The following is a 27582-nucleotide window of genomic DNA, read 5'->3' as shown; positions in this document are numbered from 1 at the left end:
GTATGTGTCAAGGTATAGAAGGGGAGGCTAATCCCTATAAACATACTCCTCCATATAAATTTGCACATTCTAGAGGAAAAATCAGAAATCAGATTTTTCTGATTTCCTGTTTTAATCTACAAGAAATACTGACCAATCACCTTTGAGCAGTCTGAAAACCATCGGCCATCATCTGACGAGCTTTTGAAAGTGCACTGTTAGGAAGTCTTGAATACCATTATCCACTATCTAGATATTGTGGCTTCAACTGGCCATTACTTCCAGAGACAAATCAGAAGAAAAGCCAATGGGTTTCTAAATTGGATAGACCCTGAGGTTTGTGTCGGAGTGTTAACCGCTCCGAATGAGTCACACCAGTCAGTGCTCAGATTATAAAAATCTCTTGGCTTTTCAAGGCCGGAATTAATCTTGGCTGCAGTTATCCCAATGGGTAATCATGGATCTCTGCACAGAATCTGCTGACTATTCATGTCAGCGAGAGTTTTTTGCCCTCTAACGGCACAACTGGGAGTGAAGGATTGAAAAAGCAGATACAGAGAAGACTAGAAGGAGAAGAGCAGAAGGAAGGGTGTGACCATATCTACAAATCCTGAGAGGACAGAGCCTGTCTCCACTGATTTACACAAGTGAGGTAACAGAGGTAATAAATTAAAGTCTTTGGTTGAAGTTACTCAACACACGTGATGCATGTGAGTTTGAGGTGATTTAAGGAACCTTAGATTTGGGGAGTTACGTCATCAAGTCTCAGTCTTTATCAGCAAAAAAACCCCTTTATTTGAAAAGCTGAAGAGTATCTTTATTTCTCAGATTTACTTGTAGTCCATGTAGCTAAATCATAGATTTTCTTTGTAACCGAGCCCAGAGAAATGTCAGCCCATAGTTTGACTCACTTTATTTTGACAACTGAAAGATACCAATTTTAGTCTCTGCGAGCTACACCTCTCGAAAGTTAGAGGCAACTCCAAGTGATGATTCATAGCAGAAACTACTTGCGAGTATTCCGCTTTGGGAATTAGAAATTTCTTGTAAGGCAAAGTCTTCTATTAGTAAAAAGAAGATTATTAATCTAAAAGCAAAGCTACAAACTAACCTCACCCACAAATTACATCATATTAAATAAAAATATTAATTTTTTTTTTTTAAAATTTAAGTCCTATTTAATCAGATTCATAACCCACATTCCAAACAAATTATTTTACCCTGCCCTATATTGTTTTTTTTTAATGGCTTAGGGTTATTGTAAGGAATTAGGAATACAAGCCTTACAAGGTTAATAAATCTTTCAAACAGGGCTCTTTTTACTCATCACAGCAGAAGTTACCAACAGTGGCAAAAAATCTGAAGGGGGCAAAAATTAGCATGCACACCTTGATCTCATGTTTTCATCACTAATGACTGGAAAAGGACCGGATAAACACCCTAAATACCCCGGAGACAGTTTTCCCGGAATCGATGTAATCTGTACTCTTTCATGGCGAAAACAAACATCAGATGTTGGGCTTTTTTGTCCAGAAGGAAGAAAGCTTACGTTTACAGACTCGCCTTTTATTTATTGGTCCTAAAATGCCACCAAGCACAGAGTGAAACACTGTCTTCAGGATGAAATCTGAAACCAAAGGCGCTTAGTGTTACTGTTGCTGAAGCTACAAGATATATGTCTGAAATGGGCATTCCCTAGTCTGAGGAAGAAGCACAAGAATTGTTTACTGTTGCTTATATTTCTAAGACAAGTGAGAAGTTTAGTATACTCTTGTATACTAAACCCTAAGGCCTAAAAATTGAACCTGCAATCCCACGATTGCACTTCAGGAGCTGCGTGAGATCCTTAATTAATAACGGCATGAGCTCCATAGACTGTAACATCCCTCACTACCAGTTAAGATACAGCAAAACATCTAATATCATTTATCACAGGAAACTGCCAAACCTGCTTGTATCAACAAAATTTCTGCAGACTAAAGACTTGAGAAGTATTTTGTACATAGCCAGCGTCATAAACTATTCGTCCACACTATTCCTCAACAATCCATTTACCCTTATTTTCTTTTAGGTTTGGAAATCAAACTCTAACACTTTTTGCAGCTTTGTTATTTACGTTAGTCTTAAAACATATTTGAATTTGGACTCAGACACATTTCGCACCATTGAGTTGACACCAACGGTTTTAGTCACTCTTAATCTCTTCATGGCTCTTCTCCCCTCCAGCCTTTTCTCGGTCTACTTTCTTTAGTACGTGTGCACGTGCTATTACATACATGCACGCTAAGTGCCTTGGAGTGTGCATGTGTGAATCGAGTGCCTTAGAGTGTTTTGTGTGCACATGGAGGAGTGGATAATTTGTTCCACATAAGAGCGATATTATAATGCCAGCACTCGTTTTAGGGGGAACAAGATTTCTGGTCTGACAGTGGCAGCTGCCTCCAGCTGAGCTCTCAATCCATTTGTTGTTTAACTTTCACTCTCTCTCGCCTCTCCTCTGTTTTTGTCCTGTTTCCCCCTCTATGTGTTCCTGTCCTCTTCTGTTGTGCGTCTCAGCCTCTCTCTGTGCTCTGCTTTGACAGTTAACAGAGGTCACTGTTTACTCTCATTTATCAGTCAATCATCGCCCGCTGCAGGGTTCCAAACACAGCTATTTTTCCATCATCTGTCCATCTTTTTTCATCACTGCTTCCAGAAGGATGATGAACACAGTGTAATATAATTATAAGGTGTTAATTTGTTAAACTATGTGTGGCAAATACTCTTTTTAATATTATTTCCCGCCTAACTCTGAGAACATTCCTGCTTAATCTTCTCGGAATACATAAATGCTGTCAGGGTTTTATTATTTTTGTCAGCGTGACAAGTTATTAAAAATTGTGCTGGGAATAAATGTGGTCTGTGAAATAATATCACTTTGTCCGTTTGGATAAGTTGTAAGATCATGTTGAGTTATGGGATTTTATTGTTTTGCCATTGTGATCACTAAACGTTCTGCAGGAGCATTAGTCCTGAATTAATGTGATTTTTTTTTTTATAGACGTGGATTCCAAATGTTTTTTTCCAAATCTATGTCTTGATCTTTGCTCCCCATTAGCAAAATAAAAAGCCCAAGATCAAATTTGGATTCACTTAAGCCAGCCTAATTCAAATAACACCCCCACCATCACTGCCACCCCTTCCCCTTCTATCTCCCTCTTAGACCCATCTGAAGTCCGTGATTAGCATTTTTATGAATAAATAACAGTTTGATCTGTGCTATTTTTATTTTTTTAAGAGCTTGCATTTAGAATAGTTTTTGAGCCAAATGCATGTAGAATTTCCATACCCAAGTTTCTAACAAGGCCTAGATGTTCGCTTGTGCTGTGTGGCCCATTAGGTGTTGTTTGGGCACACTCTGGGAGAATGATTAATTCATCAGTGTGCCGTCTTTAAATATGAAGATGCTTGCTTCTGTCCCGACAACAGAACTCACAGTAGGAGGCCTTTCTTTTTGGACTGAAAAAGATTAATGCGCAGGCTTCCTGCTAACTATAAATATTAGCGGTTACTAATTATGCTGTGAAGTTAAACTATAGGCAAGATTTTAATGAGAAACATCCGCAGTGACTGGAAGAATACAGAAAAAACCAACAGATACCATGCACAGTGCGGAGACAGTAATGACTGGCGATATGGTCTGAAAAACACACATGGAGAACAAGTACAAAAGTGCGCGCTGTTCGCCGTGTTCATTTAACACGGCAGCAGGCCCATATGCTGTGAACATCTTGAGGGGCAGAGGGTTGACTTGCCTTACATAACTGTTAAAGTTAGCACCATCTCAACAGGAAGAAGAGAAGAAACCCTAATCTAGGGGTTTACACACTACTTTCCAATTATTGTTTTTCAGATAGATTAGATTTTTGTTGATGGAAGCGATACGATACAGAATGTGACATCTGGATATCAAAACTACTTCCCTATTACGTCCTCTCGCTGCTTGATGTGCAAATTCAATTATAACTGAATTACAGCTTTTCTCATTTTGTTGGGTCGACCACTCTGGGAATATGTCAAGGGCCCCTGAAGGCACCCTGGGAGACACCACTTTAAAAGCAACCCCTCTCGTACAATGCCTAAACCTGTTCCCGGCTGACCGTGGTGAGTCCTCATTATCCTGCTCGTGATGTTATCATAAAACAGAGAAATATTTTTATGTGCATATACGAGGCCTGCAGGAATATCATAATCTAATCATGACTCCAATAAGCCTATGTCTCATTCTAACTAGATCATGTCCTCTGTATACTTCAACTGCTCTTCTCATGCTGCACACACATAACACACACACACCAGCCAGGTCCCTTTTTTTGGCTCAGAGCCGAACAACATTGACCCTCTATCCCATCTCTGCTCTCCACCACCTGACATCCTAGCAACACCTCCTCTTCACACTACCCTATCCCCACCTCTACTCCCACCGTTTCTTCCTCTCATCCCACTGATGTTGCCATAAAAAAACGGCAACATTTTATGTGGCCCCCAACCCACTCACCACCAGCACTACATCACCTCTCCAGGGGCATCTGCGGGAGTATCATTATCTAATCATAGCTCTAATAAGTCCAAACAAGATCCTGGGTGCTTCCATGTACCCTGCAGGCTCAGAGAGGCCAGTACCCTCCACACCATTTATAGACCCCCTCCATCCCTGCTTCCCACCAATACACACACACACTCCGGTACCCACAGGCCACTTCTCTCTCTCTTTTCCTCTACACGCCCCACATACATCAGTATGTCTTTAGCACTGGCTGGGCTGTACAGGCAGAGAGAGAGAAGAGACAGAGTATTAGTATTCAGAGCACAGTGAAGAAAAAAAGGAGAGGGAGCGAGCAAGCAGCAGAGAGAAAGAGAGAGAGAGTGAGAGGGAGGGGATAGTGAAATAGAGAGGAGGAAAAAACACAAGGAGGGGGAAAATATAAGAGAAGAACACAGGAAACGGGAGGGAAAAGAGGGGAGGGGAGATATATCATATTGTTCATTTCTCTCTCTTAGTCTGCCATCCCGGTTGCGCGGCTTACTGCTCGGTGCCGTCTTGGAGAGGAAAAGAGAGTGAGAGAGAGAGAGCGAGAGAGAGGAGGGGTGGACAGAGCGAAAGAGGGCGGAATGCCCCTTTACAGGCGTCGCATCTGACTAGAACAGCGGAGAATCTCGTAATTCGGAAATTGGTCAGATAGGAGGACACTGCTTTCTGCAACACCAAGGTAGGGAGACCTTCCCTTTTGTTGCCCCCTTTCAGGCAGCATGCATGCGGGTCTGTGATATCCGCGATGTATGCTTTATTCGCGTCATATCTCCTTTGATCCTGCATCCCGCACCGTGCTCTGCTGAATGTGCCCTAAATCTCGCAGCATGTGTCTGTTTTCCATGAATATTTAATGTAGATTATTTGTGCATCACTCTGGCTCTTCTGTATTGCATTCTGCCATTGCATATTCGAGCCTATAGTGGGATGCATGCTGTGTGGAGGCAGTCTATAAGGTAACGGAGGCTGGTCTAGCCCATATGACAGATACCAGTGTCACAAGTGTATTAATGGCAGCTATCCTCACAGACGACAGTGATTAAACTTTTTTTTTTCCACGAGAACGACATGAGGTATGAGGCGAACAGACAGAGGGGTGCGCGCGCGAGCACGCAGAAAACACACAAGACAGGTTGACGTGCGTAAGACGTGCGTAATCCCCCTTCCACCCACACCCACACCCCAACCAGCCTACCCCACTCCCCCTCACCACCATCAAAGACACAGTTTCCTTCCCACCACAGAGAACCATATTTATGCAAATGGTCAAAAAAAGGAGAGAAAAAAACAGCCGCTGAGACACACTGACTCACCACTCTTACATGGTGCTAGGTGAAAAATGAAGTGAAGGCGGCCCGTTGTCTGTGTGTGTGTGTGTGTGTGTGTGTGTGTGTGTGTGTGTGTGTGTGTGTGTGTGTGTGTGTGTGTGTGTGTGATTACACTCCCTGTCTGTAAATAGGTCCCGCTCTGCAGCTCCACGGGCTGTGCAAGAGACAGGAAGAACAGTACCAGTATCCCACGGTTCCTGGCTGGCCACTTGCTCTCTATTTCCTGTCCCATGTTATAGATAATTTAAACACTTGCAGCTCCAACAGGCCCAGAGTGGCAGAAAGCTGTGAAAACCTCAACAGAAACCCTGATATGTGTGAATGGAGGATAGAAATAAGTGGGGATGAAAGGAGACACTGCCTTTTTGAAAGCGAAGGGGTGTTTGGTTGAATGTTTATTGAGATATATGGTCTTTAGCTGATATTAACACTCACCCACCTCATGTTATTTATTTGCTGAGAGGGTGTCCAGGAGCTATTATAGGACTGGCTAAATTGGAACAACCTCGAGGCTGAGGCTGAGCAAAGCTATTACCTCTAGTCAATAGACATTAATATCCCCATGCTCAATCTCGGCCTCATACAGCGCCAAGTCTGTCCCCGTGAAACCGCTCCACTGGAGTAACCAAAAAGATGTGTTGTAGTAGCCCTATCTGTTTACCCTTGTGCATCAATCCGTCACAGCCGAGTGAGCAAAGAGGAGCGATGATAGCATTGTCTCAGGCAGACATCGCTGTGGCCTCAAAAGGAAGTGATGCAAAACAGAAAGGAGGATATGCCGGCACTGGTGGAGAGAGGTCATGACCTCAGTGCATCAGGCATACTCCTGACGAATAGGGAATGATCTGAGGATACAAGAGTACATCGATTTGAGGTGGTATAAAACATGATACAGCCCAGCAGGGTAGAGCGCAGCTGATAGCATCAAAGTCCAGAATAGAGAGGATAGGGTCACGGGGCCAAGATGCCAGTCTACGGAGTACGGCTGACTTGAAATGAGAGAAAAAAAAGTTAATGTGAAAACTGCCAAAACATCAGAAGTGTGAAATTCACTTAAACACTTAACCGAATTAGCAGACTTTCAAAACAAAAACATAAACAAAACCTTTCAGGCAAAAACGAGAGGTTCAATTAGAGATGACTTCCAGGTACAGATGAAAACAAAAGAAGGCGCGTGGCAGCAGATAGAAAGACTTGAAAGCACGTTCAATGAGATCCGCCTGAAACATCCTATTAGGTATAACCAATGGATTAGTCTCCTTTGTCTACAGAAGCATTATGTTCTGACATAAAAAGGCTCTGACTGGTCTCAGTTTTGCAATTATGAAGGTGTTCAGTTTTACCTCCATGAAAATAGTTTGACATTTTAGCAATAAACAGTAATTCTGTTTAGACCAACCTTAAGAGAGAAAGGAGCTGAATAGGAGGAAAAGAGGGTTTTATGATCTTACACCGCCTCAGACTGTGGGGTGAACTGAGAAATTAAATTCCAGAAAAAAAAAACAACCAAAAACTCAAGGTAATGCTACAACTGCTGTTTCCACTGCTGATGATATCGATCCAGGTGCCTTTGAACTGGAAAAACGAAAATTGTAGAAGACCCACATGTGATGTATTTCATTCAGCACACAGACAAATATATTATTATGCTAAATGACCATATTGGGTTGCAAAAGATCACAGGTTTGTGGTAAGCATCTGAATGTCTTCTGCTTCTTATTCAGCAGACAGCAGCGACTCACATGTCTTATCACTGTAATTCCCGAACCCGGCTGAGGTGTGTGATTCTTCCTTCAGAGGCAGATTCCACATACAGATTTCAGCTTTCACTCCCGCTCTCCAACATGATCCTTGTTACTGAAAAACCTGCCCCCTGGGTTTTTATCAAATTCACATTCGCCACACTCAAGGATTTCTGTTTTGTTTGTAGCAGCTGTCGGTGGAATTTCTGAGCGAGGGAGGAAAAACCACTGTAATTCTTGTGTGAGGGAGGTGCTGCGCTAAAAAATAAGAAATCCAATCCCCCCCCCCCCCCCCCCCCCAAAAAAAAAAAAAAAGAAAAAGAGAAAAATATAGAGAGAGTGCATTCAATATTAGATAAATATTTATTACACTATGCCCCAGCCATATGAAATGGGAGTAGTGCTGGGTTGGTTTGTTTTTTTGGTGCTTTTACTCAGACTTTGGATGTGGTTTCTCTTTATAGTTTGGATATTTTATGCACCTGAGAGGAGCCCCAAATCTGTCCTTACTGTGCAAATGTAAGAAATCCCTTCATTAAAAGGGGATGCAAATATAAATGCCTCATCTGCTTTATCACCTGTAAGTCGCAATGAGAATGTAAAGGCTGCAATGAGCCTTTAAAAATGAGTAATTTATCCTAAGTGATTAACGGGAGGGGGCAGCCAGGGGTTTGGCATCTTGGTGAAGGACACCTGTGTAGCTTTGAACTTGCAGTCTCTTTCGTACTGATACAGCCCTGAATTTGGGTTTACATCCATTAAAGCTACTAACCGGTGTCTGGTGCGACTGGCCCTTTTTTCCTGGACAGATTTAGCTCATGATCTGATTGGCTTGCTTCATCTCATCCAGCTCCCATCTCCTTCCCGTTAACGTGATTTGGCAAGACTGATTGCTTTTTTTTCTCCGTGGAGTGATTACGCTGTGACCTTGCGCTGCGTCCTGTCTCCTCTGCCCAGTCGGACAGTGACCTTACTGGTCGACTGGTCTGTGTTGTGGCGTATTCGTTCCCTGTGTGTATTGATCCCAGGCAGAACAGCAGTCAATGGAGCGTCTGTGGGAGGCTTAGTGTTGCTCTGTACAGTAAAGTAGTAGGGCGCATTTCTGGGCATGCTGCTATCTCAGTTGAATGCTCCATCACCATGTTTCTAAAGGCATATTCATCGGCGAATAACCATCTTCTGTAAATATTTTGCTTGTAGTAAATTGCATCGCCCAAAACCTTGATTACCATTGTTGCTGTGTCACCCTCGCCGCCAGCTTCCTGTTTTTTTTCCCTGCCCTTCTCTGCTCCAATTTTTTCCCCTCCCTCTTTATCTGTCTCGCCTCCAATTTAATGTCAGCATCTCTCTTATCCCTCTCTCGCCGTCTCCCTATTCCACTGTCTCTTGCTATACAATCGTTCTTTCTGTCTGTCTCCTCCATTTCTTTTTTGCCTCTCCCTCTTGATGCTTTCACTGGCATTTGAGGCGTACAGTTTTGTGCCAGACAGCCATTTCTCAGATTGAGATATCCCAGGTTTTAAGTCACTCAGACAGATTTGCTATCTTAATGGGCGAGAGTAAGGGTGGGGTTGTTGGAGGAGGGCTTGTGTTGCTTTTTGATTTGCCAATTTTGGATTAATTTCTGTAATAGGTTGCGGTGAGATGGAAAGATAAATGGAATCTGCATTAACTGAGTTTCCTGCACTGATAAAACAATCTTGCTTGCATTATCAGCATAAATCTAACAAAACAGTGCGTGCACAATCAGCTTTCTTGCATGGAAAAAAACATATTTGCAAGTAAAATCAAATTTTCATATTCATCTGGTCATTTTTTAAAAGTGATATCTACTTAACTTTAAAAGTTTCAATTGTCTATTTTTAATTAAAACAAGTGAAATTCGATGCTGGTAGTAACACGGTTTTTGGCAGTAACATGCATCTAATTATCTTTTCAAATTAATGAAGATAATTAGTGAAATTCAAATGGGATAACTTCTCATTACTTTTTGACTTTTGAAGAGCAGTGAGTCACTGTTGACAGAGATCATGGCATGGCATTACTTCCCAGCTCTTTTAATGATAAGAGCACCATCCCTTTGATCACACGAGTCCATGCTGACACTGGGATTGAGATCAATCCAGCAACCCACTGCACTCAAGGTGTCACAGCCTCTCTAATCTAACATGAAAGTAAATATAACTCAACCTGGGCAAGTGAACTGTAAATATCCACATCCATCCACAATCTTTGCCACTGCAAATTCCCAAATGCCCCCCAGAAAGGCTACAATATTAACAGGAAACTGCAGACTATAGAAAAAAAGCAGGTGTTGGTATAATGTATCCAGATGTCTACTGAGCTTAGTATAAAGTCCTTCTAGAAGCACATCTTGCCACTCGGCAGCCATTCTGGCAATGCCTCGAGAGAGGCTCGATATTAATGTTGATGGTTATTGAGATATCAGCAAGGCCTGGGGAACATTTAACCAGACAACCCGATATCACACCAAAACTTGTAATAGACACACAAGTCCGCTGTGTGTATTTCATGCTTTGCCTCTCCAAAACATGAAGTGGACATGTATACAAAAGTTTTATTACCAGCACGAGGACATAGCGAAATATCTCCCTTTGCTGTTACTGCAACTTCCTGCAACTTCTGCATGCAAATCTTTTTCACGCTTTTTAGAATCAAAGCGTGAAATAGACACACTGGACCGGCGTAGCTATTACACGTTTTGCTGTAATACTGGGTTTACCCAGATGAGAAAAGCCTTGAGCTCCAGGGAGATCATCCAATACACACTAAGCTATGTTTGTTCAACTCGCAGCAGAGACATGGAGAACTATAAAAACTGCCACGGTCAAAGTCCAAACTTTCTGAGCCAGTCCCTGCGACAAATCCTCTCCGTCTGATGGCAAAACAAGGCAGACAGAGCAACGTCCCAAGCAAGAAGAGATCCTTAAAAAGCCAGCAACCAACATCAATAATGGACCTGAACACAAAATGAAAATGAAAAAGCGCACCGCCACAAAAGACCTGGTGTCGGGACCTCATCGCAGACATCAAAGTGACAGGACTAAGAGGGGAATGGGTAGTAAAGGCAGGGTTAGTCAGGATGAGGGCCTAACTAACTTTAACTGGAATATACAAATTACATGCAAAGGCTCAAAGGTCTAATTTATTAAGGGCTCAATCCAGAGTACTAAAGTCAACAGCATCAGTGTTCATTCTTTGGGTACGCTAAATAAATTCTAATGCTAATTCACATTTTGGATGTAGGTAGCAAAAAAACCCCCAGAAATTACACTTTCCTACACATTTACTAATTAACCACATACTGATATAATGATTAGATAATCCGATAACACAAATCTGAGATAGTCATGAACCTCTACAGTGCAAATATGTCACAACAACGACACAGCTGGTTCATTTTTTCCCCCAGTTTAGCTGTTGACTGGTTCTGAGGGGGCAGCAGCATCTTTTCCTTTACTGATTTCTACTTTAGATTTCTGCTTGGGATTCTTTGAGTGCTATGATTTCCTTTTATAATGCATAAAAGTGTAACTAACGTGCATCATTTTTCCTGCTACAAACTGCCCGACACAGCTTCTCAAAAAGCTATGATGCTTTTTTGCTGTTGAAAGAAAGATTCCAGATGGGGTAAAATATCTCCATCTCCTCCAGCTTTGTGATTGTACTGAACAGAGAAACTTGAACAGCATTGTGTTTGCGGCCTGAAAAGCCTGCACTTGAACAGATTAGCTGGGCTTAAATAAATTGATCACTTCGACAGGGCACCTATTTGCTCATTTCTAACTCCACAACTGTATTTTGGCTGTACTAGAGTAGCTTTGCATGACTCACTCCTCAAGCTCCTCCCCCATAAAGGCAACTTTCTTATAAGCCATCTTACTCCTGAGTGGCTGTCTCTCGCAAACAGAAGATTTGAAAAGTGGGTGATTTGGGGGCTTCTCTCCCCATAGCAAAGGCCATGTGCCTACGATGGCCATATTGAAAATATCCACTCTCATTTAGTTTATACACAGAAGAGGCAAAGAAGAGAGCGCTGGCAGGGTGCAGTGGGTGAAGACGAGTATCAGGGGGGTGATTTGTGACAGAAGTATAGCAGCAAGAGTGAAAGGGAAGGTTTACAAGATGTTAGTGAGACAAAAAGACAGGAGGCAGAGATGTAGGTTGCAGAGTTGAACATGCTAAGATTTCACTGGAAGTGACCAGAAAGGACAGGATTAGAAATGACTATGTCAGAGGGAAAGATTATGTCGAGCGCTTTGGAGACAAAGTTAGAGAGGGAAGGCTGAGATGGTTTGGACATGTGCACAGAAGAGATAGTGGACAAAGGATGCTGAATAGAGAGATGCCAGGCAGGCGAAAAAGAGGAAGAGGCTTGTGGATGTGATGAAGAAGGAAATGCAGAGGGTTGATGTGACAAAGGAGAATGGCAGGATTAGGGTGAGATGGAAGCAGATGATTCATTGTGGTGACGCCTAAAAAAAGAAGAAGAAGAGAAGTGTCAGAAACTGAGCGCCTCAAGTAATAGTGAAGAAAACCATGACCGGTTTTCTTTAAGAGGAAAAAATTAACAAAATAAGATATTGGGGTTTAGTCAAGATACAGTTACAATGTTATAGTTCATGATACTAATTTAACCCTGTTCCTCTTCTTTTCCTAAGATTAATTTTTTTTAGTGTATAGACTGACCGACTTTCATTATGTGACTGAGAGCAAACAAGACAGGGGAAGTGTGTTTCTGTCTTCAAGCAGAGGGACAGAAAACTTGAAAGGGTTTGGAAGCATTTCTTGTTTCTGATCTTGTTCGGAGTGAAATATGTCTTTGCCTAATGCAGTGATTGATGGAAGGCTGGGAGACAGATGGACACATAAGGAGCACTTTGCTAGGGAGGTGCCACTCAGTGCACAAAGACTGACGCTGACATTTCACAGAACAACATACATCAAATGATCAATAGTCCTTCCCCTGTCTGACGAGGTACCTTGCTTGAGAAATAGGGCCGCTGCTTTGCAAGGACAAAACAGCTCAGTGGAAAAGTGAGCTGACCTCTCACCACGAACATTGTTTTGCCAGTGATTTATTTTCCGACCACACCACTTGTACAAGATAAGGTTTTTGGCCAGGACATGTTCAATACTGGTGGTTTTTGGAGCAAATCTGTAATATCAGACACAAGTTTGCACACGTTCTTTGGTCAGAGTCCCTGGAGACTCAGACACTGTGAGAAACTGGAGTTTGGGCACTGACCTGTTTTTATTTTGACAGAATGAGATCGGAATTAAAGGCAGCATGCTAAAGAAGGCCTGTTTCCTTTGAATGAAAGGCTCATGAGCAAACACTTAAGAGAGTCAGACTTAATGCATCTAATTATATCTCAATCTGATGTTTGTGGGATTTTTGAGTCCCCTGTTGTCTTCATTCACCTTACTGATTGATTGATTCCTAATGTTCTTCCAGGTTCTGTTGAAAAAGATCTCCACGACTGACAGTGACATCCAGTCCACGCTGATGTGCTGGCAAGGCCAAGGATCCCGATGCATTCCACCAATTCCTGCTGGAGCTAGATGACTAAGAGCTCAGCACAACAGGCTCCCATTTCTGATCTTGGAAACATTAGGAAAATAACAAGATAAAGGTTATGCATGCACTGCAGGCATAACTCCACGCTCCTCAGCCAAATCTGTTTGCAAAGAAAATTTCACACGTAGTGTCTCCACACGGGCTTGCAACATGGCCCACAACCTGAAGAGCTGAGTTCAATAAAGGTAAAACACATAAGTAATATCTTTAATTTAGATTTTTCTTTCAGTTTGACTTTTGGTACACAATTTTTAATCTATGAAAGAAAAGAAAAAAAAGCCAGAAACCAGGCGCACTCTCTTAAAGTGTTTGTGGTTTCAGTATATTTATCTTTTAGAGACTCACTGGAAGAGAGCTCACAATTATCTAAATTACTCTGTAATTACAGTAAAAAGTGTTTTAGTTTGAAACATGACATACGTTTCCAAAATGACTGACCCACTGGTCAGTTTTCGACAACAAACTAATCACGGTTTCCCCAGGAGATAATTGACAGCAAGGCCCTGTGAAATTAAGGGCGCACCATATTGAGTGAAGGATCCGGCATTATTCAAAGGCTCCTGTTTAAGGGATAGGAAATAAAACTCGCTCTATTTAGTTCTCTATAAAATACACAGTTTTAGCTGTATATTGTTGCTCATAATTTAATTTCTTCATTTCACCAAGTGGTGTGTAAATGCACAGCCATCCATCCACTGTCTAATCTTAATCAGTTTTTATTTTATTTATATTGCACCAGATCACAACAACAGTCACGTCAAGGTGCGTTGAGGCTTAAACTTACTGTAAATTGATTAGTTTTAATTTTGCTATAGTCATCTCAAGGTGTTTTATGTTAAAACGTGAAAGAGCACACACTTGACGACAGTGGGGATGAAGAACTCCCTTGTTAACATTGATAACACTGTGTCTTTTCAGATGTGCAGGCTGCCAGTTCCATAGGCATTAATGCACCATCATACATCAGAGATGCAGGTTTTTGAATTGAGCACCGAAAACAAGCCACATGGTCCCTCTGCCCTTCTGTCTGGAAGACGCAATGTCTGTGTTTTCCACTAAGAATTGAAAATTTTGATTTGTCTGACCACAGAAGAGTTTTCCAGTTTCCTCAGTCCATCTCAAATAAGCTTCCAGTGAAGACGGGGGTGATCTTCAGTACATGATGGAGCTTTAACCTCCAGTTGTGAATCACTCAGTAACTTGTGTTAGCAGACAGGGATTTCCACGACAGGATCATACCTGTTTTGAATGCAGTGCCACTTGAGGCTCCGAAAGTCACGGGCATCCCTTTGCACACTGAATCTTTTGATGATATTGTATACTGTAGGTGATGGCATTGTCAAAGTCTTCACAATCTTACATTGAGAAATATCATTCTGAGGTTGTTCTACAATTGTAGATCCAGGTTTTTTACAAACTGGTGAGCTTCTGTCCATCTTTACTTTTGAGACACTCTAGCTCTCTTAGATGCTCTTTTTATGCCCAGTCATGTTTCTCATCTGTTGCTAATTAACCTAATTAGTTGCTAAATGTTCCTCCAGCAGCATCCTTTTGGTTTGACGTTGACAATAATTGCATCATAATGCTTTTATTTACATTTTACATGCCATCCCAACTTTTTTGAAACGGGTGTAATAGAAACACAAGGTTAAACTTAGGGTTGACTTAAGAGTTTAATTCATTAATATAGTTGCATATACATTAACATGTCATTTAACATGTCATTTAACCTTGTGGTGCCTTTATTTGCCCAAGAGCCTTCTGCTGCCATGTGCTTAGAGGAGGTGGGAGGATGAAATTTGAGCAATGTGTCCTGCCTGTAGGAGCGTTCAAGAAAGTCCACACATGTAAATGTTACGTTTTTGTGTGCAAGTTTTGTCTACCAGATGAAAAAAAATCATCAACAGTCCTCATCAGCACGACCAGCAACTAAATACTTAATCACACATCAGAAATTTTAGTTTTGCCCTCAACAAGATCAAATTTTCTCACCCTTTCTTCAGTTTTCTCTAATCAGTCTTCATAGTGTATGCTAAAGCAATATTATAGAGCCAACCATCTATCAGGGAGTTGCTGATGGTTCTGGCATTCATGTTCACACTTAATGGCTAAGGTGACCAGTCTGCCAGAAACTTGATTTGTCTCCTTTTATGTCCTCACATCTCAGGTCTCCACTTTCTCTCATTTTATCTCTTTCAGGGAAAGTGAGAGGGGCGGGTGCTGCTCACTCATTCATGGGCACATCAGTCTGGCCTCTGCGATCCAGCCTGCAGAGCCCCTCGTGTTCTTGCTTTATCACAGCTGTCCCCTCAACTTCCTCTGCCTAATCGCTCTCAGCTCGCACCTTGTAAAAGGTGGACAGCCCAAAACTGTGCTTACCCAAGCGCCGTCCGATAGGTGAGGGCGGCGAGGGCTGCGCTGTCATTGGCTGACTGCTGGTGAGAGTGCGATGCGGATTGGAGGATGTCAGGGGACTGGGATGAAGACCTGTGTAAGAAGGCGCTGGTGTTGGTGGAGGAGCTGTGCTTCAACACGAGGGGTTACAGCCAGAACGAACGCTGCCAGGAGTTCATCTTCCTGAGGAGGGGCAACAGGCCGATAGATACAGGTAACACACACACCTGGTGCTTCTTACAAACAGTGATTCAATAAAAGATGGATGTAACGTGCGTGTTTGCAAAGTGAAGTCAACGTGGAAATGACTTAAACCTACATGCTCTGGAAAAAAGAGAGAGAAAAAAGGCCCTCAGTTCCCTTCATCAGTGACCTCAATAAACACTTTTTGGATAACCTTATGTGCTCAACCACAAGTTCCACTTACTAAAATTATAAGAGAAGGATTAACCAGAGTATCCAGAGCAGTCAGTGCTGTGTGTTGTGTACTCAGATCCACCCCTTATTTGTCAAAGCAACACAGGAGCAATACTGGAAACCCTTAACACGAATGTGACTCCTCTAACCAGTGGATAACACCACAGCGGCGTTTAAATACAATCTATGCTTATGAATCAAGTTTGGCAGTTCATTGGTGTTTTAATGCTATTTTTCTTTTGTTTTAAACTTATAATTATTTCTATAAAACCTCAGTGAAATCTGCCTTATTCTGGGAACAGACTACATGAAATGAGCCTGATCATGCAGAAGATATAAGGTGTCACTTGGTAACAAAGTGGTTGTCATGTTGTGTATGCAGTCTTTTTTCCCTCTTTTTTTTGCAACAGTAAATAAGCTGATATTTATGTAGAGCTTTTCTGCTTTTCTGATCAGTGTGAACTGCTCTAATAGTAAACGGAGGCTTTTATGGTCTTGGTTCCCTCAATTCTGCAAGCTTGACCGATATAAGCACAGAGATCTCAGTCAGCAGTCAGGAACTTTCTTTCTCTGCAATTTATTGATTTTTCAAGATTCTCCCCTTTTTTTTTTTTAAATTTTGTGTTTTACAAAAATTGCCAGTTAAGCCTACTGCTTCCTGCTTTATGCCAAGTTCAGTCTACACAATACCAGCATGATTACAGCCAAATCTGGAAGGCGTTGGTTAGGAGCTGACTTTGGAAATGAAATTGTTTATTGTTGCACTACAGTTGATTGAAAACCAAAGTTGAATCTGGGAACCCTGTGTTAGGGTTAGGGATGTTAGCATGTTAGTATGTCTTTGAGTCCTCAAAGGTTCTCGAATTTCACAAAGAGAGATCTGCCAGCAACTGTAAACATTACAGAGCAAAAGAGGAGTGATGTTGCTTTTGTAGCTTAGGGGGGCTGTGAAATCGCGAGCTAGTGCCTCCTTCCTGATGACGTCAAACACACTGTGAATGACAGAATGATTGATCAGGGAGCCACCTATGCTCTGTCTTGTCCTTCAGTCAGAAAAGAGGAAGATTTTATTACTCTATAATGGCCCGATCTGACATAGCGACCAGAAATTAGGTAGCCTGTGCTCAGCATTAAAGCAACACCTTATTCAAGAAATACCCTTGAAGTATCAAAGACTCATCAAACCCTGCAGTTTGTAATTTACTCCTTCACGCAGAGCAGGAACAGCCTGATTTGAATCAGTTTAAATGTACTGCGAAGAAAATGAGCTTTCACCGTGGACAAAGTAGCAAAACTTTCCAAACATCTGCAGCAGAATAAATAACCCTTATGCTGCGCGTCCATATGCTCAGTAGATTTCAAAAACTCACAATCTTAGCAAAATATGCCTAAATATCCAGAGACTTGCCATGGCTGATCTGTATGTTTTGATGCTTTTTTTCTCACCCGCCATGAAAACAAACTAAAGTCAGCTTTGATTTTCAATTTAATCTTTTCACAAGGACCACAGTGGCTGGACTCTCTCTGAAGGGAGGAAAATGTGAACTTAGCAGACACCTTTCAAGCCTACAGCGAAGGGAATGGTGATACTATAAAAAGATTTGGGGTATTGCTTTAAGGAACTGCTCTTTTTAATATAGACATGATTGAAGGTTTAAGTATTCCATTATGGACCAAATGAAGTTTTACACCAAAGGCCTTCTTCTAAAACTGGAACTCTTTTTTGTAGGTTTTGTCCCGAAAGAGGTAAGAGCAAAAGATTCTTTTTTAGTACTGACTTGTCACAGTGACTTTAAGGTATGATGAGGCAAAATGTTAAGAAGAGTGCTCACATTTAAGGATGGTTAGAGGTACTGTGCACTCACAACAACAGACCATGAAATATTCACGTTCTCGACTGAAGTGGCTAAGGTACAAGTCCATCCCATTTCTTTTATGATCCCCAAAAGAGTCTCGGTAGAATTCTGTGATTGTTATCTCAGAGCTGGATTATAAGAATATATATATTTATATCATCACATCCTTTGCCAGAGTGAATAGGTACACCCTGCTGCACTGTGGATGAGATTATTGTGTGTAGGTTCTTAGTGAGCCATTTGGAAGTGCACTGTGCTGTTATGCAGATTAGCATGGATCTGTGGCTCAGTGTAGATTAGCCTGGATTGCCTGTGTGTTGCCTCCGGAGATTTGGATGGCTCTGAGAAGAAATGTCATGCCATGGTTTTAGGCGCTGGCCCCCACCGCTTACCAGCTGTGATTTTTCGGTGTTTGCTGATGGAAGTCCGCGGTCCCTCGGAGGATCGCGACCGCTGAAAGCTGTCAGTGAATGACTTGTAAGCAGCGGAGATGTGTTTGATGTGGAGCAATGTACGACTCCCAGTGGGCTTGCATCAGTCGCTGACTGACAGGAAGTCTCAGTCCCTCTTCACGGCGTACTACAGAGGCCTTCTACCCACACACCTACCCGCCTGCTGACTCGCTTTTTATGCTTTGTGGATTAGCGATGGATCTTTGGCAGGATCAGCGCTCAGGAAGTTACAGCGACTGCCCTAAAGAGAGACAAATGGAGGCGAGTGGCTTGGCCCCCGACAGTCCCTGCACACATTTGATCACAGCCACGTCTTATCAGCGCACCCTGATCTGCCAACTGCACACAACCTACTCCTCTAGCTCCTCGCTTTGTTTTTTTCCCCTCTCCAGATCAATACATTAACCTTTCTCATCCTCAAACTCCTCCCCTCTTTGGGTTTCGCTCTAAATCACTGTCAGCTTGTTTTCCCCAATCTCTCCTTTTCCCTTGCTCTCTCTCTCTCACACTCTCTTTGTATCATTTCCTGTGTGGTTTCGAGCCTTTCACACATGGTGTGGTAATTGTATCAGCTTTATCAACCCCCCACCCCCTCTTCTCTCTAGAAACAAAAAGGAAGAATTGACCCAGTCATCGTATATGTCTGTTGCAACATGCGCACCAATCTGTTTTTAAGCCTTTCTATGTTTGTAGCAGCCCTACATTTTTTTCCCACCCCTCATCACGGCTGTCTTTATTTCTCTTTTGCCTCATTCCTTTACCCCCCCCCCCTTCCAACATTTCTTCCTTCCTGTCTCCTGATCTCAGTTATCATGTTCTCTCGTGCTTTGCTTTTGCTTTTTTCCTTCCCCCCCATTCGTCGCTCCTCAATTCCCACCTCATCGTGTTCTCCACCACCGATCTATGTCCCTTCGCCTATCCTCCACCTCCACGGCCCCCCAATCATATCTTTTGAACAAGTGCTGATTAATGACATACAGGCTGATGAATAATTCACCAAAGAGAAGCTGAGGCAAAGCAGGGGGGAGACAGATAGAAGGTTGGGGTGACGAACAAAGAGAGTGAGAGAGAGCACGCAGAGGCAGACAGCATGGGGAAAAAAATGACAGCGAGGAAAGAGGGGTGTTTGAGGGGATTACATACGAGAGAGTGAAAGAGAACGTGAGGGAGGGCGGATGGAGACAGTAGGCGAACCAAGTTCCAGAAGATGTAGCCCTGGGCTGAAGGATTGGCTTCTGTTGTCTTGTTTTCATTCATTTGCTCTCAGTCTTGTTGTCAGCCGGTTACAGATAAAATGTAATTCTTCTTTGTTTGATTTAAAAGTGCTTATGTCTTTGTCATGCCCATAAAGGCACTCTGAAACAAAGTAAATTAAGACGAAAGGGAGGTTAAGGCCTTTGTGTGAGACTTGTGGAGGTTTGGAAAACATTTCCTTCTGTGGGTGAGACAAAGTTATAGTATGCAAAGGTCGTGCCTGGCCCGCCTGCGGACAGAAAAAACTCTTAATTGGTGACCTCGTGTTCTGGATGCAGCTCAAGAGGGCAAAAGGTAAAAAAAAATTTACTTATATGCCGCAAGGTGCAGAGGAGTACACAGTCTGGGAAATCTGAACGCTGTGTCTTACTTGGTCTGCTTACAGTGATTGAATATTCATGTTCAGGGCTCTGGGCCTGTAGTTCATTTTGATTCTGATTGGTCCGTTTGTCATGAAAGTCGTCAGACCAAAAGATGCTATTTATAAAAAGACTTCAAATGGTCCGGGATAAGAATAAATACTCATTGTATATTCGGTCTATTTATTAATTAATATTCATATAATATTTATAAGGTATTTACAAATGTATTAATTTATAATGAATTTACAAGTCAGAGTGTCCAGCATGCGCACATGTGCCCACTCCTCAGCAGAAGTTATAAAGTTTCCCGGCCCAAGAGCTCTGTCAGCGGCTGCTGCTGCTGGAACTGTCCAGCTGTCTGGTGCTGAAATGGCTCTTTTTTTGTATTTTTTATTTTATTCTGCTCACTTTCTACATACGGATGAGTCATACTCCACCCTTCACCATCCCAAACACCCACATCCTCACCCTCACATATCCACACGCAGAAAACCCTCAACCCCACCCTCACTCCACAGTTACAATCCTCGAGCCATCACACATTAAAAAGCTCATAACCGTGAGGAAATGCAGGATGACACTGCATAGAGACATCACTGTCGGTGTTGGTGTTTTTTTAATTGCTACCCCCACCCAACCACCCCACCGCCTCCTCTCCTTCTCTAAGAACATCCACTCTGCCAGCGTTTGCCCTCATTTTAAGCTCAGGATTCAAATTTGGGATGTGAGCTTGAGGGGATGGCTGCATATTGCTATTTACGCCTACAGCAGGTTCCCTTTCCTGCCTCTGCCGCTCCGTGATGCGTGATTTGTAGATAATGTGGTGATGTTGGGAGCGATGTGCGTGCGTGTGTGCGCGTGTGGATTGTTCATCATGCAGTGGTTTATTGTTGATTTCTCAGACATATGTATGCGTAACATGTTAACGTGTAAAATACCAGATGCATGCTGATGAAGACGCTTTTTAAAAAAATGCCTCAGCAGCTATTGGATTACATTTGGTACACACAATCATGTTAGAATTGATCTCGTAAGCATGCTCAAACCACTGCTAAACATAGACTGTATACAAAAATGTGCGCAACCACTGTGATGTTCAGTTGTACATCCTTGGTCTGAGCATTTTGACCATCGCAGTCTTGTTTTTGGTAAACTGGACATGATAAGCGGATGCTGCATTTTACTAAGAAACTTGCAATGTTATGGGGAAATCCTGGCGAAACATGAAACCAGGTAACATTTTTTAGCCTTTTATGGGTTTATTTAGCTTTTGACTTCAGGAGCAATTAAAGCACTGCAGACTAAGCTTACCTAACCCCAAATCAATAGAGCAAACAGACAAGTGTCCGTCCTCCTAACTCATTAAAATATAAAAACTTGTTATTAAACACATGCGCTGCTTGTCTCTACCTTGACTGTTACATTATTAGTATGACTGAAGTTTGCAGCTTGCACATAGGTCCAACAGAGATCACAGCATACCCTACTTTGCTGTTTTTGTTATTCCAATGGGGACCATACTGTACCAAATAAAGGTCATGGTGTATACAAATAGACTTGAAGTTTGCAAATGAGGCCATAAACTCCTGAAAAAAGGAGAGAATGAGGGAGCTTTTCATAATAAGGACTTTTTCCACATAGTTTTTCTCCAAGCAGAGGATTTGCCCCCTGTTGGCCTTTTGCAGGTTTAAGGTACTTCCAAGCTGGCTTCACGGTTCAGATGTCCATCTTTAATATCCAAGCTATGGCCCTTGGCAGCGCTTTCTTTAGCATTGTTAGCATTGTTGTGTTGCAGTGTGGGAGTGGGCTGTGCTTGCAAAGATTTTTTTTCTCGGAGCTCAGATTTAAAAAAAAAACACAAACATTCAGGGCTAACCCTGCCAGGCTCAGTGCAGGAGAATCGTGTAAAAATCTCAAGAGTTTAACTTGTTGGTTAAATAGAGGTTACAAAAAAGTGCACTCTCAGAAGTGTTATCTTGGCTAGAGACTTGTAAGTGTTAACTCGTCTCTTTACCTTCTTCCTGTGGTCCTCTGCAGAGATCTCTGTCAGTCTGCTGTCGGTCATTGTGACATTCTGCGGCATCGTCCTCCTCTCCGTCTCCCTTTTCGTCTCCTGGAAGCTCTGCTGGCTACCATGGCGGGACAAGGAGGGCGGAGGTCTGAGCCTGACATCGGGGTTGCTTCCTGGAACCGCCGGTGTCGGAAACCTTGCAGCTGCCGGGGGCTCGTCACTCTTACCCCCGCTGCTGCAGAGGAAAGAGGGCCACTCCTCGTCCTCGCTCTATCCCACCCTTGGCCAGCAGGGCCAGCACCACCCCCATTTCTCTGACCTAGTGGGGCTGGAGAGGGGTGAGGTTGGAGGCGTGGTTGGAGGGCCAAATGAGACCCAGGAGCACTCCTACCTGGACATGGACACCTACCCCAACAATGCTGGTGAGAGAGCAAAGACACGCAAACATTCATTTCAGCCAGGCTGAAAGAGCGATGCAATGTCTCCGTCAATACCCTCTCATTTTAATATACTCACAGGGTAGTGAATTTAATATGTTTACCTACATGCTGTAAAATAATTTGTCTGAACTGTAGCACTATGATGAATGTTGACCATTACTGCGTGTATATAAATGGGCTTCAGTGGTGCTACACTCAAGGAATATTACTTTTTCATCGTACTGGCGTGGTCTTTTATTACAGACATTTATTTAGTAGTAAAATTTAAAACAAGTGGTACACACATCTTTTAGGATCTAAATGACAAAAAATATAATGTGCAAATTTGTTATTTTATTATTTTTTTAAATAATTTTTGGAACATATGATGCAGGTGAGTGGCTGATTTACAACCTAAAGACCTCTGATTCCCGCCACCTGATAAATATATCTTTCCATTTAGCTCTGTTTTGTTCTTCTTGAATGCTGAAGGAACTCTACTAGTAGCTCCTTGGCTGCTTAACTGTCCTTAGCAGCTAGTTTTATCAGAGCATGCTTGCAGAAAACACCTGCATGCAGACCACAGTGTCAATTTCATTTTAGCTTATGAGCCACACACAGCCCAATTCCATCTCAAGGGGGATGAACTGGTAAAACCGCTGCCTAATAACCTGTAAAAAATACTCTGTCCAAAAGTTCCCTTTCTTTTGGTGTATAGCTGTGCAAGTACGTTCTGAAAACACTCAGATTTAATCAGCCGTCCATTTAGAAAATAGATTACGAACATCCTGAGATGTCTCAAGAAAAATGAGGGCAATTTCAGCAATATATATGAGTTTTTCCCACATTCAGTCAGTATACTGTCATTATAAAGAAACACTGCTAAATTAAAGAAGCACATGATCAATTCTTAACGAGCTGCAGCACAATGCTTCCTTTTGCAAAATACAGGGAAAATTCCCAAATCTATGACCTCCTCTGCAATTTTCACACTTTGCAAAGTCATTCGAGCGGCCGGTTCTGCCCCCCAGGCTCTTAGTTTAACACACCTGCTGTAGAAAATAAATTAAGCGTACTGAAACCCAAGTGAAAACAGATATGCCCTGAACAAACAAGCAATCGAATTAAAATTATTAATATTAATATTAAATATATTGAAGACTCTCATTGGATTTTGCCTTTATTATTATTGCCTTTATTACTATAATGATAATATTGCACTATATGAAGATGAGAGAAGTAATGTTACATAATAGAATAACATATAAATATTCATAAAATGATAACAATTCTAATGATAATAATCAAATTATCAAATTAAACCGTAGCTTTGCTTATTGAGTCTTTTTTAGCAGATTAATTAAATTCAAAATCCAATTGCGGTGCCAAGAGAGTTACATAACTATAGAAATCCATAATGATATTTCAACGTCAGTATCACATATCACAGTTAGTAGATGGTAATGTGACACCATTATTCCTATGCATTTACCTCTGACTTAAAGCTGGGCTCAAGAGTTGGGAGTTTGCCTTGTAATTGGAAGGTTGCTGGTCTGAGCCCCGGCTTAGACAGTCTCGGTCATTGTGTCCTTGGGCAAGACACTTCAGAGGGCCCAGTGGCGCCAGTGTCCGGCAGTCACTGCGCCCCAGGGTGGCTGTGGCTACAATATAGCTTGCCATCACCAGTGTGTGAATAGGTGGATGACTGGATGTGTAAAGTGCTTTGGGGTCCTTAGGGACTAGTAAAGCGCTATACAAATACAGGCCATTTGCCATTTTTATGCATTCTCGCTGTTTTTTGCTGTTTTGTGCTGTTTTGACTCAATTACAGGAATAAAAGACAGCCTTAAAACATGCACCTGACTTTAAGCCATGCTGTCCAAACAGCATGTGATGATGGAGTGTTTTGAACTGGCCTGTCAGCTGAGCACAACATTATACAAAAACAGGCAGCAATTAGAAAAAGAAGCTAAAATAGAAACTGTTGTCAGAGATATTTTGGACCTGAGTTTATAAAAACAGCTCTGAGTTTTCATCCTGGAGTTTTATTTATGCTGGCTGTCAGCGCTGGTGCACGCTGTTTATCATTATTCAATATCAAATGTTTGCTGGCTGCCTTTATTGCAGTTTGATGTAGCCTTGTTTCACGTCTCTGTATGCCTTTAATGCTGGCTCATGTTCTGCTATTGTAAATATGTCTGCTCATTCCTTCACTCCCCTCAGCTGGTAAATCACTGCCTGCTAAATCAAAGTACAACAATCAATGAGATCAATGTTGCTGACAAAAATGCAGGTCTTTAGTGGCACTGTAACAAAACAAAACAAGCATGTGAGTCACCAAAGATTTTATACTCTTGTAGGAACTCTGAAGCTGAGTCAGACATCTCCAGACGTTCCCAACTCAGAGGGTGGAGCCCATAAAGACCTGCCGAACGCTCACTCCCAACAGCAGGTCACCCCTCGGTCAGTATAGAGTGTGTGTGTTTGTTTTTCATTTAAGTCCGTTAGCGCTGACGTTTTTGTCGCCAAATTCAGAGACAAAGTGGGAAATAAAAACAGGAGTGAACTTTAACCCCCGAGCTGGTGATCATTACCGTACATCCATTTAACAAACACATCAGTACATCAATAAGAGGAGGACTCTACCTTTATAAAATGTGTTTTTGAAAACACAGTCGTGAAAATCGCATTACTCAGGTTACAGCGGTTTTAATCTTGCTCTCTTTTAATGAACTCTTTTGAGGTCTGTAAAGCGAAGCGTCTGCACTGCTTGTTTTGAATGTTTTTTTATGATATCTCACTTTGTGGACACGTGGATTTTTTCAAAGCAAGGGCACAAATGTTAACTCTATAAACACTAAAGTGCACATTTTCTGAAAAGTGTGTTTTTTTTTACAGAATTATTATCACCACGAAGCTACTTTGCTATTTGCTTTTTTCCCTTCATATATTTGCAAGCATTGCAACTGCACTGTAAACAAAAAGGTGTGGGAAATCAAACTGTGTGTAAACTCCAATTTAAAATGTTTGCCCGTCTCTGTATCTCTGATAATGTTGCAAAATCACACTTTTTTAGTGACTACACGTGTGCATTTGGTGCGCTTCCCTTAATATGCACCCTCTGAGCCCTTTTATCTCTGTTTAGGCCCAAGCCCATGACTCACCAGCTCTCCAGTCCCGATTTCCATGGAGAGGAGAAGGAACAGGTAACCAGCATTGGGCAGATTAAACCGGAGCTCTACAGACCCAAAGGCGACCAGGGCGAAGGCAAACAGGGCGACACCTGCGGCAAGATCAGCTTCCTCCTGCGCTACGCCTTCAAGTAAGTCAGCAAGTTTGCACCAAAAGCAACCTACTCTCACCCTGCCAATGTCTTCTAATGTAAAAAGTGGAGAATTTGAACATTAATAAACCATTTACCATACATAGTTTAACGGTGAATGGTGCAGCTGTTACATCACCACACAGCTGGGTTGCACTAATATTTTTATGAGGCTGTTATTGAGTGGGCATACAGTGCTTTCAACGAATCCGTAAATACACACTTACACAGTCAGTAGCATGGAGACTTTCCCATCATAAAATCATCTGTCATAAGACTTTCAACACGAACCACCACAGAATGTAACAGCGTCTTTAGTTTTGAGAATTATCACACTAATATGTACGCATTTTTACATTTTCATTTATACATTTGCATTTGTGTTTAGTGTTAATATGCACATATGTTAATTTGTACTAAGATTGGCAATCTATCTTACAGTAGTTGGGATATTTTAGTCAGGACTATAGCCTGTAAATTAAAGATGGATGTAAGCACTAAGATCTGTTTTGTGAGTTTTTCGACTGCCAGGTTGGTGACCGCGAGTGTATGGGTGTAAACCCAACAGAACCACAGGCTGTTAGTACAACTACAGTCAAAGTTAGCCAAATTATTAATTTAATGCTCTAATAAGGGTCAACAGCACAAATAAGGTTCAGCAGTTCGTTTAGTGGAGGTGAAGCCTAGCAGACATCCTAATTAAGTTGGCTGGGTTAGAAAAAAATAACACCCTGCAGTTTTTATGACAGAACAAATAAGCTCCAGAGCCCCAAACCCTTTTTTTAGCAGGCTATAAACATGCTTTTTAGTATTGTAAAGGTGGGTATTTTAACATGGGTATCTATGGGGAATGACTCGCCTCGAGTGGCTTCTGCAGGTACTATAATTTTTAGCACTTACACGTTGTTTTCATTTTTTGGCTCTGGAAGTTGCTGGCTGGCCTGGGCGGATAGACCACTGGTGCCATGCATAAAAAAAGACTGCTAGCCTGGTTAAAAGACGAGTAGATAAATAAATCCAGCACCCTGTAGATTCTTGTGATAGCAGGGATATATATTTGTAGAATTTTATCTCTAAGAACAACTTCTCAGCTTTGCATGATGAAACCAAAACTGGTTCGAACTACCAGCACGTCTCCGTTGAATGCTGATGCATCTGTTTTTCAGCCACTTTGATCACGCTAGGTTGTAAAGTCGTTCAAATACTAAGTCAGGTGCCGCAAACAGGCACTGATTTGCTGAATGTCTTTATGGTACAGAACAAAGAGGATGCTTCTTGGGAAAATATCTTCCAGCGTGTTTATCCACTTCAGTAGACACAAAAAGAAATCCTCCAACTGAAGTAGAGAAATTGAGTTTGAGACAGCGAGCACGTTCTGAGCTAACTTATCACCAGCAGGAGATGTGAGAGTTGTTTTCTCAGCTGTGCTCTCATTTGTTTATGATAATAAACTGAAATATTAAGGTTTTTAAAATGAGAAAGTGGCATCTGTGTCTTTAGATACTGTGTGGCACAGGCTGCTGTACTTACTTTCCTTTTTTACTCCTTTGACGACGCTCAGTTGAATGCTCTCTGCTGGAGAGCACGGGTCTGCTGGGTCTAAGTATGTAACTGTTGGCTGCCATGCTGTGCGGGCTGGGTGTGTACATGAATGTGAATGTAAGTCGAGGTGCTGGTGGGTTGTGGGAAGGAGTGAGTCGGCTGCTCAGCTGGCAGCCCCCATTTCTGCCTGCTTTGACATGTAGAAGCACTGCGATGGGCAAAAGTGCTGATGGTCAGAAAAGAAAGGGAGCGAGAGGCCGTTTCGGTCATGAATTATATATGGAGAGCCACTTTAAACAGCAACCCTGTCAACACATAATAACACCAGGCTG

General features: G+C 42.1%; 1 protein-coding gene across 1 annotated transcript in view; it reads left to right on the top strand.

Annotated features, from left to right (window-relative positions):
• The first annotated feature begins 4747 nt into the window (after positions 1 to 4747).
• The window catches only part of syt3 (synaptotagmin III), a 38874-nt gene continuing 16039 nt past the window's right edge, over positions 4748 to 27582 (top strand). The window contains exons 1-6 of the mRNA XM_026164155.2: positions 4748 to 5228; positions 13099 to 13406; positions 15421 to 15829; positions 21994 to 22389; positions 24747 to 24849; positions 25532 to 25708. Of these exons, the coding sequence (XP_026019940.1) occupies positions 15685 to 15829; positions 21994 to 22389; positions 24747 to 24849; positions 25532 to 25708 (821 nt within the window). The 5' untranslated portion in view covers positions 4748 to 5228; positions 13099 to 13406; positions 15421 to 15684. The remainder of the gene's footprint in view (positions 5229 to 13098; positions 13407 to 15420; positions 15830 to 21993; positions 22390 to 24746; positions 24850 to 25531; positions 25709 to 27582) is intronic.

Source organism: Astatotilapia calliptera, chromosome 4 (genome assembly GCF_964374335.1).
Source record: "Astatotilapia calliptera chromosome 4, fAstCal68.1, whole genome shotgun sequence".
Taxonomy (NCBI): Eukaryota; Metazoa; Chordata; class Actinopteri; order Cichliformes; family Cichlidae; genus Astatotilapia; species Astatotilapia calliptera.
This window is presented reverse-complemented; position numbering and strand designations above follow the sequence as displayed.